The sequence below is a fragment of the Benincasa hispida genome, chromosome 12 (genome assembly GCF_027475165.1).
Source record: "Benincasa hispida cultivar pf3 chromosome 12, pf3_genome.v1.1, whole genome shotgun sequence".
NCBI lineage: Eukaryota > Viridiplantae > Streptophyta > Magnoliopsida > Cucurbitales > Cucurbitaceae > Benincasa > Benincasa hispida.
Window position 1 is genome coordinate 65,264,275 of NC_143489.1, and position 13,891 is coordinate 65,278,165.

Sequence of the window (13,891 nt, forward strand, 5' to 3'; positions counted from 1 at the left end):
ATTCTAGGATTTGACCTTTTATTTATTTTTTTTTTCTTTTTAGTTTTGGACTCGAATAGTGAGTTTTTTAAATAAATTATCTAGTTTTAAATTGGAAAAGATGATGAGTTGTTTGCCTTTTTTTCTTTAAGAAAAAGTACGCGTAGAAATAGATACGTCAAATCGCGTATCAAATACGTATTTAGAAAATATCTGAAATTATCGATATCTGATATGTGGCTGATACTGATTCTTTGTCTCACATTAAATATCTGTGTTTCATAACTCGCAAACTATAATAAACAACTCAACACCCCAAACGCCCCCCTAAGGGAGTATTTGGTTTACGAGGTTAAATTAGATTGATTTAAAAGTAGCAATTAAATGTTTGGTCCATCCATTTGTTTGTCGAGTTGGTTATTACAAATTCAATCTAATTCAACTCAAGACCTCATACAAAATTTCTGATCCAACCCAACTCAACCCGCTCCCTAACCAAGCACCTGTAAAAACCAAAACAGCACACATCTAAAAATCATCCAAAACCACCATAGAATATAAACTGTGATTTTAATCTTTTTAAAGGGTCATGCTTATACGTCTTTTCACATGTCTGACTTCAGAGGGCAAATATACAAAGATGAAACTTTTGGAATGAACAAAATAGAATCCCCTTCACAACTAAATCTATTTGCCTGTTTAAGAGGGCCTTGCGACCAAGATCCTTCAGGAGACAAAATCTAGCAAAACAATTCATCAACCCTTCAATTTGATCCAAACTGAACAACATAACCCAAAACCAAAATTGCTCGAGCCTCCAAATTCAGCCCGATTTCTTAACTCAGTAAATCATGACGCCTTCATCCCTTTAGCTTCCGTTTTGCCATAGGCTACAACAGCAGCTTTCCATGTAACATCAAAAAGAATTTTCCATATCCCACTTGACAAAAATCATTAATCAAAAATGCAGATTTCCAAATCAGAATCAACATTATCAACATTGGTACTCTGTCAGAATCTGTTTTTGAGCTATACCCCTCAAGCTTATCGTGGCTTCTTAGGAGAGTAGAAAATGGAGCCAGGTGAATTATGTACTTCGTTTCCAAATCCATTGGTTGCAATTCCGGAATCTGATTCCTCGTCACTATCGATTTCATCTGGCGTAACCCGATTTTGGTGTCCTCTGCGACGCAAAAGAAAGACATTATAGTAGTAGCTAACAAGATCTGCCTTGCTCCTAGAAGGAAATGACTCAATGATATCTTCCCAATAAGATATCCCAAGGGACGGAGGATTCGATGATACTATATCCTCGAACTTTTTCTCATCCTCCACTGTCCATGCAAATGTAACATCTTCCCCCATCTTATCAAATCTCCATTGGAGGAACGTGTTGCCCAACTCAAGCTTCAATCTGTGCCTTTTCTCAGCAACATGAAATTTGACACAGCCAACCGAATTGGCATCCAAGCACCCACAAGAATCTCGCCTTCCTTTTCCAATGGGATCCCTTTCAACTAGATATCTGTGCCTTCCTCTTTTCAAGGGCCATTCTTGTGTTCCCAACCACTTTAAATCACTCTCAGATATCACACCATTCCATTCCGGTACTTGAGCTTGATAGTCTGACCCCAGAGGCACAGGCTTGTAATCATCTGATGAATCTGTAGGTGAGGAATCACTTATTTTAGAAACGGGTTCTTGAGAAAGATCCTTTTTGTCAAAGCTTAATCTCTTCCTAAGATTGTAAATCGGAACTGTATCGTCATCGTACATACATGGATGCATCCTCTGATTTCTCTGCAAATAGAGAAGATGAAGTGAACCAGATAATTAATTAAGACTTCCAAGCTAAAGTAAAATAATAATCTGATCTTTAGATCTGTAAAATCCTTTTTTTTAAAATTATATATTTACCATTAATCAATTTTTCCTATATCGAAATATCATCTTTTTGTTTCATTTATTCTTCCTTTCCTTTGAATTTAATTCGTTTCTATACAAAGTATAATAAATGCTCAAACATACTAATGCAATAAGAAATCATTTAAACTCGACATCAATAAAGGAACTAATATAAGTCCTAAATTTTAGAAAGAGAAAACAAGATTTTGATCCAATTTTGATCTCTGAACTTCCACAATAATTTGCTTTGATTGTCTTGTCAAAATATTTTGTTTTGGTCCCTAGACTTTGCACTCACATAACACTACATGTATTTGTATTTTATAGTACAGGGATCAATCAAATTTAGTATTAGGACTAGAAATATAGCCTAAGATTTAAGTTAAATTCATTGCCAAAATTAACAAGGAAACAAATAAAATTTCCTTAGCTCAAAAACCAAAAAAAGAGCAGAGTAAAATATAATGATTTGATTATCAATTTATGATTTATGGTAAAATAGTACACGTTTTCAATTGCAAGATTCATGAAGGACATTCTCCGAATTTTTAATCTCACAGGTTGGAGAAAGGATAAAATTTTAAAAGATAAAATGATCAATTTTTCTTTAATGATTTTTGCAGCTCCTATGATTGAGAGAGACTATTTTTAGTTGGTATTAGTTTTCGTGATTACGTTAGGTTGCTATTTAACTAAGTTTTGGGTGCTTTTGAATCCGCTCAATTTTGAAGCTAGAATTAGATATTTTAATGGTTGGATAGAAATATTTCTTAGTCTACATTGCAGTTGTCTTTCATTTTAATAAATTGAAAATATATTAACCAAACAAAAAGAGACAGCTAGGGGAGGGGAGAGCAACCCCTCTCCCAACAGAAACTAATCAAGCACCGCCTCCCAATTTTGGAGAATTTGACCTAGGCTAGAATTACAAAATAATTTCCGGTGCTTTAGGCACAAAAAAGAAAAAGAAAAAAAAGAATTTGGTCCCTATGGTTTATTTACAGGTTAAACTTATATTATGTAGGTCAAATTACAAATTTGGTCCCTATAATTTGGAGAAGGTTAAATTTTAGTCTCTATGGTTTAAAGGTAAGAATATCCCTATGGTTGTTTACTGGTTGAATTTTACATAGTATAGGTCAAATTATAAAGTTCGTATGATTTATAAAACCCTCGTTTATCAAACAATGACTACTTATGACATTTTATCAAAACATAAGGACTATTTGTGAGCAAACCATAAAGATGGTTGAGTTTTAAAACCACACAAAACTAAATTTTAACTTTCTCCAAACCATAGGGACCACAATTTAACCTATAATTCATTAGTTGGTTCATGAAAAAATTTTCTAATTAAATTTTGAGGTACTAATTTCAACATGTAATCAAGTTTAAGATGAAATAAAAAATAAAATAAACAAAAGGGTAATTGTTTTAAATTGTAAAACTACTCAAAATATTTTCAAGTATAGCAAAATTCTATTAGTGATAGACCGCAATAGACAGACGGTCTATTGCGATTTATCACGGATAGATAGTGACATCTAGTAAAGTACTTCCAATCAAGGTCCAAAACCATTCATGAACCAATAATCATCCAACCTAAAAAATATTCTCAAGGCACGTTTGATACTTTTAAGAACATTCTCAAACATACTCTGACTACAAGCAGATCAAAAATTAAAAATAGCAGCTGAAGCTTCAAGCTATTGGCCACAACAGAACCAGGCAAAATGAAATCGACGTCTTAAATAGTTTAATTTTCTTCTTAATAAAGAACCACAATTTTAAACAACTAATACTCCAAGGATCTTCTTAAGAAGACATAATATTCAGAATTGAAAAGAATGATTCTTTAGTATTATATACATACAACGTCATGGAATCATTAAAACTAGAAAGGACACTGCAGAAATTCCTAAAAACTAAAAAGGCTCATAACATTAACAACTAAAACAATACATACTATAGATCAGATAAAAAAAATTACAGAGGTAATTCAATGATATATTTTTAAGATTAAGTCTTAGCTACATTGGCTTTCACAATGAGGATCTTCAGTTTACAATGACCAGATCATTATTTAAGATGTAAATATATACTAATCAAAATGCATAGTATGAAAATCATTTCAAGATGGATCAACGATATGAAAAACAATAAAAGACTAAAGCAGCCTAAAGACTACCACAATCAGCTTTTTCATGGGACAAACTTCATACATGCACAGATATAGACAGTTTTTTATTACCCTGTCATGCGAATCGACAATTTTAAATGAGTAAAGATATAATTGCAAACAGCTTGAGCATTTATGTAATGTACCTGCACAAAAGATTGTTCGCTACTTGAATCAACTTGTCTTTTCACAAACATTTCCTCTCGAACCAGCAAAACTTGTTTCCAAATCTCTTCTTTCCCATATGATTTCCATTTTGACTTTTCTGGTAATGAACATATAGAAGGATCGCATGGGTTTCTCGCAATACCTTTAAGCCAATCAAGCAATCCCAACATCGGTTCCTGCTTACTCTCCTGGGCAACATTCGTTTCCTTGATGAAAGGTGGATCAATAATTTTTATATCCTCATTTTCAGTGTTGCAATGATCAATATCCTTGAGTTTCTTGCTTCTGCGAGGAAATACATCCCCGCTCTTCATCCTATCACTCTTCATATTGAGTATTCTCTTGGAAAAATCTGAAATTGAATTCTCGTCAAACGAAACACAGTTCATGAACTCATCCGACAACATGACTGCCGTTTTCTTTGGGTTTCAACCCAACTCTCAACCATTACGGGACACTACCACTCGTTTTGCTGAATTTTCATACAGCAATTACCAGTTGCTAGCTCCATTCCTGCCCCCACCATCCAAGCACTACAACATGCAAACCAAACCTAGATGTTAAGACAACTCAGATTCCGTTTTCTAATCGAGAATCTCTGAACTCAGCAGACTTCTTTCAATTCTTGTAACATCCAAAGTTCAAACTGGAGAGTCTCTTTTTCACACAACTTCCTCCAACTCTCTGAATCCAAATACTTGATTAACGTAACTTCAAAATAGAAGAGCATTCATTTCCGATCTTACAAATTAAATTCAAAGCAACCTCACCCTTTATCTGTCAGATTCACAATGTTCTTAGCCAAATCGACGAAGAAATAAAGAACAAGCAGCGTGGATGCGGTACAGAAGAAAAAAAACCCAAGCAACCTTTTGAAAAGGATATCAAACAGACCTTAAACACTACACTGTACTAAAATGAATCCAAAATCTAAGAGATACCCATTTCGTTCAATCTACTTCGCAGCACCTTCGTAATCTAACTCAGACCCATCCGCTATCACCCACCATCCTGCCTTAAATTGGAATTCAAACCCTAAAAATCAAATGCAATCACCCTGGTCATATAATTTCCAAAACAAAAAAAAACAGAAAACAGAAACCCCAGGTCATCTAATTTCGAGAACACGAAAAGACATAACACAAATCAGGTGGATGAAAAGAGCAACGATTTGGTTACCACATGTTGACTATCATCAATTGGGTTCGACGATCAATGTTTTGGCGGGAAAACAAGATTGATCTAGGGTTTGATTTTGAAATGAAAAAGTTAAATATCCATCCAATCCCGCCATTGGCGTCATATTTGCAGATATATAGAAATGTCATTATACAAAAGAAAGACAGAGACAAAAAGTGAAGATGAAGTGCCCCTTTGACCATGAGAGGCTAGAATTTCAAAGTATATGAAGAAATACAGAGACCCAATACACCAAAAAGAAAGAATATACCGCCATTTTTAATGGTGATTGGAAGAGAGAAAAACGTACCTGTTAATAATTTTTGTTTTTGTTTTGGAAGGAAGCGTTTTCTACGCAACTGTGTCTACTACTACTGCTAATCTACTGCCCACCACATCCTTTAAAGCTTGACTAGTTTTGGCTTTGGTTGGTCCCTCTCTTCCTTGTTGCTTCTCTCTCTAATTTGGCCCTTTTTTTGGGTTCCTCTCTTTTTTAAGGCTATTTTATGGGGATCTTTGGGGAAAAAAAAAAAGATAAGAGAGATTGGGTTTGGGAGGATGATTTTAGTTTTTAAACCCAAAAAGAAATTGTGGTTTGGTTTTTAGGGTTTTGAGGAAGGGATGGAGACTAAAATGATCCCCCTTATTTATAATCAAATTGATGAACCAACCATGGTTGGAAATTAACCTTGTGGTTGAGTTAAGGTAAATAATGAGGGCTTTTTTTTTTTTTTGGAGGGGAGGGATGATTTTTTAAAATATATGAGTACTTTATGGGAATTTTTTCAAGTCAAAATTTTACTTTTGGCTTCATTCCATTTTAGTTTCAAAATTTTTTAGCTTTTAATAAATCTTTAGGGTCCTTTTCGGCCTCCAACTTTAATTGGGTAGAGTGATCTATTATAGTCCACTTAACTTCTAATTATAATAGTTGGTGTTTGCCATTATTATAAGGGTTAACTAGATAAATAGAAAATTTTAAGTTTTTATTTGGATAAATAGTAAAAACTTTTTTAAATTGTAAAAATAGCAAAACGGGTTATAAAAGAAAATAATGATTAGTAATTGTCAAAACTACCCTCACATGGAATTCTAGAGATGTGAGAGTTTCAAAACCGTTTGAAAACAACAAATACACTCTACCTAAACAACTATCACACACTAAACAATGTATTTTGACAAAGTGTCTAATCCACGTGTACAATAAATAAATTGTTTTCTTCAATATAGGCTTGCGCCTAAAAAGTAAACCTACTCCACTGGGAATACAAGATTGAAAGGAATCGAAATCTTAGAAATCAACGATTTTAGTGTTGCCCTTAGGAGGTTGGGAAGAATGATTAATGTTTGTTAATTCATTATTCAAATACGGTGTATTTCCAGTGTCAGGGCAAGAGATGAGACATGGTCAACCATTACACATAAATCAATTTGGGGGACTCTGATAAATTTGACATAACCACAAAATATCTTTATTTTCAACAATCATAATAAAATTCGAATTGGCAGAACCTATCTGTAGATTGTCAAACGAGATATAGTTAACTCACAAATTATTGGAACCATGAATTTGATGGAATATGCGCCTCAAAATTTCAAAAAATTATGGTAATGAGAATTCTCATCCCGTCGATCATCAAAGAGGGGTTTAATCCATTGTAAAATCATAGCAAAAACAGTAGCTTATTAAAGAAACCACAACAAAATTTAAATCCATGAACACTTTGTGTGAGTAACAAAAGTTATGACATTTTTTACGAAGTGATATTTCTTTTTTTCAAATCATTAAAATAATAGCAAAAAAAAATATATAACTAATTTATTAAGAATATGAGAATGTACAGCTAATTTATTAAGAATGTATGTATAAAATTATGAAAAACAATTCAAAAATTTGAATAAAATTGAATACTTATAAAGTAATGAAAAAGCCATTCAACATTTTGAATAAAATATATGGATAAAATAAAATTTAATAATATATGGATATTTAAAATATAAATTTGGTAAAAAAAATCTGGATATTTAATTAAGGTGAGATTAATTTGAAAAGTGGTTAAACAGAATTTAAAATAATAATGACCAAAATTAGAAGGGCAATTGTTGTTAAGGAAAATAAGTAATTACCCTCTATAGATAACTTGATCCTATTTTTTATTCTACGGTTACCTGGTTTCATCAATTTGGGGGACTCTGGTAAAACAGACATCAACCACAAAATATATTTATCTTCAACAATATTCGAAGTGGCAGAACCAATCCGATACATTGTCAAACGAAATGTAGTTAACTCAGCGAATGAAAAAAAAAAATTCTTGGATATATTTCACAAATTATTGGAATGATGAATTTGATGAATACGCACCTCAAATTTTCGAAAATCATGGTAGTGAGAATTCTTAACCCATCGACCGGAGTGATGAACATTTTGTGTGAGTAACAAGAGCTATGACCATTTTTTTACGAAGTGACATTTCTTTTTTTCCAAATCGTTAAAATAATAACAAAAATAGTATATAAAACTAATTTATTAAGAATATAAGAAATATACAGCTAAATTATTAATAATGTATATAAAAAATTATGAAAAAAAATTCAAAGATTCGAATATAATTGAATACATATAAAGTAATGAAAAACGATTCAAAGATTTGAATAAAATATATGGATAAAATAAAAGTTAATAATATATGGATATTTAAAATATAATTTGTTAGAAAATTTTAGATATTTAATTAAGGTGAGATTAATTCGAAAAGTGGTTAAACAAAATCTAAAATAATAATAAAATATGGAGATTATGTTAAGCAAAATTAGGAGAGCAGTTGTTCTTGAAAAATATCAGCAATTACACTGTATATATAACTCAACCTTATTTTTTATTCTACAATTACCTAGTATAAATCGGGATTTAGGAATTTGTGGTCATGTACATGTCACGTGAGTTACCATAAATCTTATTCTTGGGCAGTTTTTCCATTTTTAAGAATGAAATCTTAAATTTTGTCATACGCTTCAATTCCCTTTATTATAATCCACAATTAATTACAGTATTACTCTTTCAAATCCCTCCACTTGCCGCACTAAAGGCCCACTAAATTTTAGTTATACAAAATTGTTTTTATTTTTATTTTTTTAAAAAAAAAGATGTTTCTTAATCCTTTAGAAATTAAAAGATGTAAGACCTGCACCTTACTTTTCCCCTTTTAATTATGTTTATTGTTTAAGTTAAGCAGAATGTTGGGTTAAATATCTAAGTTAGATTGGATTTGTGCATCTCGAGGTAAAGGATGAGTTTGAAGAAGGAAAAATGATTAAGGAAACCTAGCTCTTAGTACATATTAATTTGGCTTTACAAGAGAAATTTTGGCTAAGTATTAATCGTGCTGAAGGATGTTTGAGCATCGAGTAAGCGTCAGGCGAGCATCGCGTAAAGGCTGTCGAGCGGCGAGTATAAGTAATCGAGAAGGGTCGAGCAGCGAGTAAAGGCTGCTGAGTGTCGAGTATAAGTGAGCGAGGAAGAAGGCGAGTGTCAAGGGTAAGCGAAGAAGGCTCGTGTGTCGAGTTCGAGCATCGAGTGAGGAGTGTGTGTCGAGCGAGCTCCCAGCGCCGAGTGATGACTTGAAATTGGTCGTATGGTGTGCATGCATGATGATGTGCTACAAGCTCATGTTGCCATAAACTTGTAACGTTAAATGTAATCTTATGCTATGTTAATGCTCATGCACATTTTATTCGATACTACTTCTAGATATACGCGTTGTTAATTATATGCTTGTAGTATGCTATGAAGTAATGCGTTGTCACAAGTTTCCTTGCGATGAAACCAAGTATAATTCCAACGCAAGTTTCTCAGAGTAATCCGAGGTCAAACACAGGGAATGTTTTCGTTAATGCGTTACTTTCATGATATATGCGACCAGTTTTTACAATTAATAAGAATTGGGTTTGTACATGAATTTAAATTTGCGGTAAAATAAAGTTGTGTTAATAAATTAAATTACGATGAAAATAAACCTAAGCTAATGTGATACAAGATATAAGATACATGATATACATGATACTGAGTTCGAGACTGACTGTGAAGTTGATACAAAGGATCGTGGTATGCGATGGCAAGTCTTTATGGATGAATCAGAAGGGGAAAGAATAATTTGTACAAACGTCGCAAGTTTGTTAATTGCGTTAAAGATGTAACTAAGGTTCCGCTTTCCCTTGGCGTACACCTCTCGGTGATCGACCGCGTTCCCATATCTCTATGGTGAAACAAGGATGAACGTGGTGAACAAAAGGTTGCTTCCATCTCTGGAAGTACTTCTCGCTTTAGTTAACGCATTCTTCCAACCCTTTCTTGATAGGCTGAATAACATCCTCACTTTTGCTCTCATAGGTGAAGATGTCGTCTAGCATGTCTTGACTAAACTTAATTATTTTCTTAACCCAATTAATTTAATTGCTTATTTCTTGCTAATTACCCATGGGATTAAGAAAACGTCATGGAGAAAATGAATTATGGGTAAACGAAAATAGACAGAGAAATGATAATGGAAATGATCATAACATTCAATACAAAGATTAAGCGTCTGATACATGGTGTGAATGATAGACTAAGGAGATGAATACAACTGATGATAAAGAGATAGAAACAAATACAGAAGAGTGTTAACGTCTTGACACAGATCTAGATGGTGGTTTTGCTTTCCGACGCGTGGAATGGATGAATAGAAGAGCTTCCCTCTCAGGCTTGCTCGTCTGATAGAGGTGACCTTCGTACAGAGCTTCAACGGCGGGGATCGAAAGGATTCTTTGTTCGGAGACTCACCTCTCGGCCTTGTCTCTTAATTCTTCCCGGATCTACTCTGATTAGTCGCTCATCCAATCTCTCTCTCAGATCAGTATATGCACTTTTCTCTGTATTCAAGCATCCATTTTTCAATGAAATTGCAGAAGCTATTTATAGGCAAAGTTTTGACTCTTTGCATTGTGGTCCCCACTTTATTGTCAAGACAGTTTTTAAAATGGTGGAGTGAATATTCCTTCTATTACGCAATCAATTTTGTCAGTAATGCACAACAGTCAGCTGTACATACGTCTGAATCCTCCGCAATTCTGTTGCTCTTTACATCTTCAATCGTTTGCCTGCATACGGTGTTGTTTTTTATTATCGCATGCGGTTGAAGTTGCGTTGATCGCAAAGCTCTTGATCAATTGTCGCATGTGCCGTCATTGTGCTAATCGTCTCTTCATTATTGATTAGCGGGCACAAGGCAACGTAGATGTGTTGTTCTGTTTATCTTTGAGCCATGAACGCATGCAGTGACTTGATTTCCTGTAAAACAGAACTAAAATATTCTTTTCTAACATCGCAATGGTATCAGTGGGTGTATTGACGAAAATTTATAATTCTCGCATTTCTTCGCCAATTTCCCTACTATCGACACAACTTTTCTTTCTTTTGGCCGCAATATCTAAATAAAACAGTATAAATAACTTGTATTTCTACAGGGTAAACTGGGAGGGAGTGTGACAAAAGATGTTCTTAAAATTTTTTAAATAAATAGAAATACTTTTTCCTTTCCTTCCTTCTCTTTCCATTCTGTCCATCACCCTCATCTCTTCCCCTTTCCAATGGTTCTCCTTCATCTTCTAATTCCTATCAGTTGTCGAGCGCAGTATTACCGCAAGGCTTTGCAGTGATTTGTGCTCACAAATATCTGCTCAAGAAGGATTGCTGCATAGAGTCGGTGCAACTTGGTGGGCGCATCTGGGTGAAAGGCATAATTAATCACGATGGGACAGAAAGCTGATAACGATCGAATCCGAATTAAGTTGACAAGCCGCTAACAATAACAAGTACACTCAGCTTTTCGATGACAAATATTCGGTGCAACAGTCAGAGAATTAAAGCCATCCAATATGTGCAATCATGAGAGAGAAGCCGCCTTTCTCCTTGAAGGCTCTATAATTACTAAAGGCAACCTTCAGAAGATGAGTTCAGAGAGTTAGAGAATTTTTCCTAGATAGTTTAGCCTTGTTCTAAGATTTTCATTTATTTTAAGGCGGAAGCGAAAGAAGGAGGTTGTGCCGATAGATCGTTCTGGTGAGCTCGGGAGAGTGTCAGAAGCTTCAAGATCAGAGAGAGGGTCAGCTTCTGCAGAAGCAGGAATATCTTTTGAACCAAATAGAGTTGTCAGTGTAAAAGTCTTGGGTAGCAAAGGATTGCAACCAGGCTCTCTACCTTTATCTTCCATTGTTATTTTGTATTCAAACTCATTTATAGAAATGGAATTTACTTCTCTAAATCTGTTCACTCTCTGTTTATCACGCATGAGTAGCTAAATCTGTTTAATGGGTTGAGAAGCACTTAGCTAGCATAACTGGGGATCTTCATTCTATGCGATTATTTTGTATTATGTATGTTTCATTCGTCTATTAGAGATACTCAGGAGGGTAGTCTAAGGACAGGATCTAGGCTTGGAAAAGCCAAGTTAGAATCTAGGCTCGGGTGAGTCAAATTATAACGCATAATCAAGAGATAAGAGCTTAGGAATAAGCACTGTTTGCTATTAACGCATCACATGCATCCTAGAGATAGGATATGATTGTGTGCGGTCATCTTGTCTTTGTGTGCATCTTGCAGCATCGCATAGGAAAAGAGTAGAGACTTAGGAATAAGCTCTATGGACACTTTTGCATTCAACACATGCATCCTAGACTTAGGAGCATCGCATTTGAATTAGAAAATGACTTGTTGTGCATGGGTGTAGCATGATCGCATAGTCTGACGCATTCCTAGGTAACGCTAGTTAAAGACCTTCTCAACCCGTTCATCTGCATACTCAGTGCATCTATCGCATAATCAAACTCTTCTCAAATCCGCCGCATTTATTTATTTCATTACCGCAACCAACAACACCAAACAACTATTTGAGTTATCGGTTACCGCAAAGTTATCCTGAAAATTACCACCGCATATTGTTTTCCCAAGTCCCTGAGTTCGACTCTGGACTTACCAGGAAACTCAGTGGGGTTTATACTTAGATTCCACTGAGAAAGCTTGATTGCTCAATGCATTTCATCACTGCATTTCACTCCACATTTTTATTTCATAAAATAACGCATCAAGTTTTTGGTGCCGTTGTCGGGGACTTCGGCAAAGCAGTGTGCTAACGGTAATTTTTTTTATTTCTTTGCAGATTCTCAATCTCTGGCGAATTACGACTGGGAGATTGAGAAGACGTTCAGATGGAGACTAAGAAATAGCCGCCAACCACAACAGTCAGATAAAGAAGATATGGCGGAGCAACCTGGAAACGGAGCACCAAACGAAAACAATGTCATGGCGAATCCAATCCTGCTGGCAAACGATCGTAATAGGCCCATTCGGGATATGCATCGCCAAACCTTTATGATTTCTCTCCAGGAATCATGAGGCCTGCCTTTGACGGAAGAAGATTCGAAATGAAACCGGTGATGTGCAGATGATCCAGACTATAGGACAATTCGGAGGACGACGTGGCGAGGACCCGCACGCCCACCTCCGTAGCTTTATAAAAATCTGCAATATTTTGTGTTCCCAAACATCTCTACCGAAGAAGTTCGACTAACTTTATTTCCATTTTCTCTATGTGATCAGGCAAGAAAATGGGCGTATTCTCTCAAGCCGGGAGAGATCACTTCATAGGAGCAGGTCGTAGAGAAGTTCATGAAGAAGTATTTTCCACCTACTGAGAATATTAGACGAAGGAAACTAATAACCAATTTTGAACAAGACATTAACGAATCGCTCAGTGATGCCTGGGCGAGGTTTAAGAGGTTGGTCAGGGACTGTCCACACAATGGATTACCAGACTGCCTTCAGATGAAAATCTTTTATCACGGTCTAAATCCCGCTTCGCAGACCGCTGCCAATGCGACAACCACTGGTGGTCTGCTAGACAAAATGTATGAGGAGGCTAAGAACATCTTGGATCGCATCTCTAAAAACCACGAGGATTAGCGAGAGAGTGATCAGAGACTAAGAATCAAGGACAACGACGTAAGTAATGGTGCTATTGCTTCACTACAAAATCAGATGACCGCAATGATGAACTTAATTCAGGGAATTGCGATCAATAGCCCAACACCGCAAAATGGGCAAGTAAACGCAATTAATCAAAACACCGCAAGGTGTGCGACATGTGGTGATGGGCACGCAATGGAAGAATGCCCACAGAATCCACAGTCTATTTACTTTGTGAAAAATAATCCATTTTCTAACACCTACAACCCCGAGTGAAGAAACCACTCCAATTTTGCATGGAAGAATCAGCAGCAAAATTTTCAATCTGTGGCACAGAAAGAAGGGCCACCTGGATTCTTCCTGCGAAATAACGGTCAGACAAACAGTCAAGCCAGTAGCTCGCAACCGCCACAATCCTCCTCCTTAGAAAGCCTGTTAAAGAAGTATAAGAGAAAAACGAAACTGTGCTTCAAAGCCAA

General features: G+C 35.3%; 1 protein-coding gene and 1 non-coding gene across 2 annotated transcripts; both read right to left on the minus strand.

Annotated features, from left to right (window-relative positions):
* Window positions 1-532: 532 nt before the first annotated feature.
* On the minus strand, window positions 533-6,029 carry LOC120068258 (AT-rich interactive domain-containing protein 1-like). Its single transcript, XM_039019971.2, has 3 exons — window positions 5,721-6,029; window positions 4,210-5,266; window positions 533-1,779 (listed from the first exon to the last, which is right to left on the minus strand). Exons 2-3 carry the CDS (start codon window positions 4,636-4,638, stop codon window positions 1,024-1,026), a joined length of 1,185 nt encoding a protein of 394 aa, XP_038875899.1. The 5' UTR covers window positions 4,639-5,266; window positions 5,721-6,029; the 3' UTR covers window positions 533-1,023.
* A 7,119-nt stretch (window positions 6,030-13,148) lies between these two features.
* Window positions 13,149-13,255, minus strand: LOC120068630 (small nucleolar RNA R71). The gene has a single exon (XR_005479267.1). It is a non-coding gene; the product is annotated as a small nucleolar RNA R71 (small nucleolar RNA).
* Between the last annotated feature and the right edge of the window lie 636 nt (window positions 13,256-13,891).

Bases quoted from the DNA above. Each gene is read 5' to 3' on its own strand.
- LOC120068258 (XM_039019971.2), bottom strand. From the start codon at position 4,638: ATGTTGTCGGATGAGTTCATGAACTGTGTTTCGTTTGACGAGAATTCA. The intron at 1,780-4,209 runs GTACATTACATA...CTCTATTTGCAG, and splicing joins GCGAACAATCTTTTGTGCAG to AGAAATCAGAGGATGCATCC.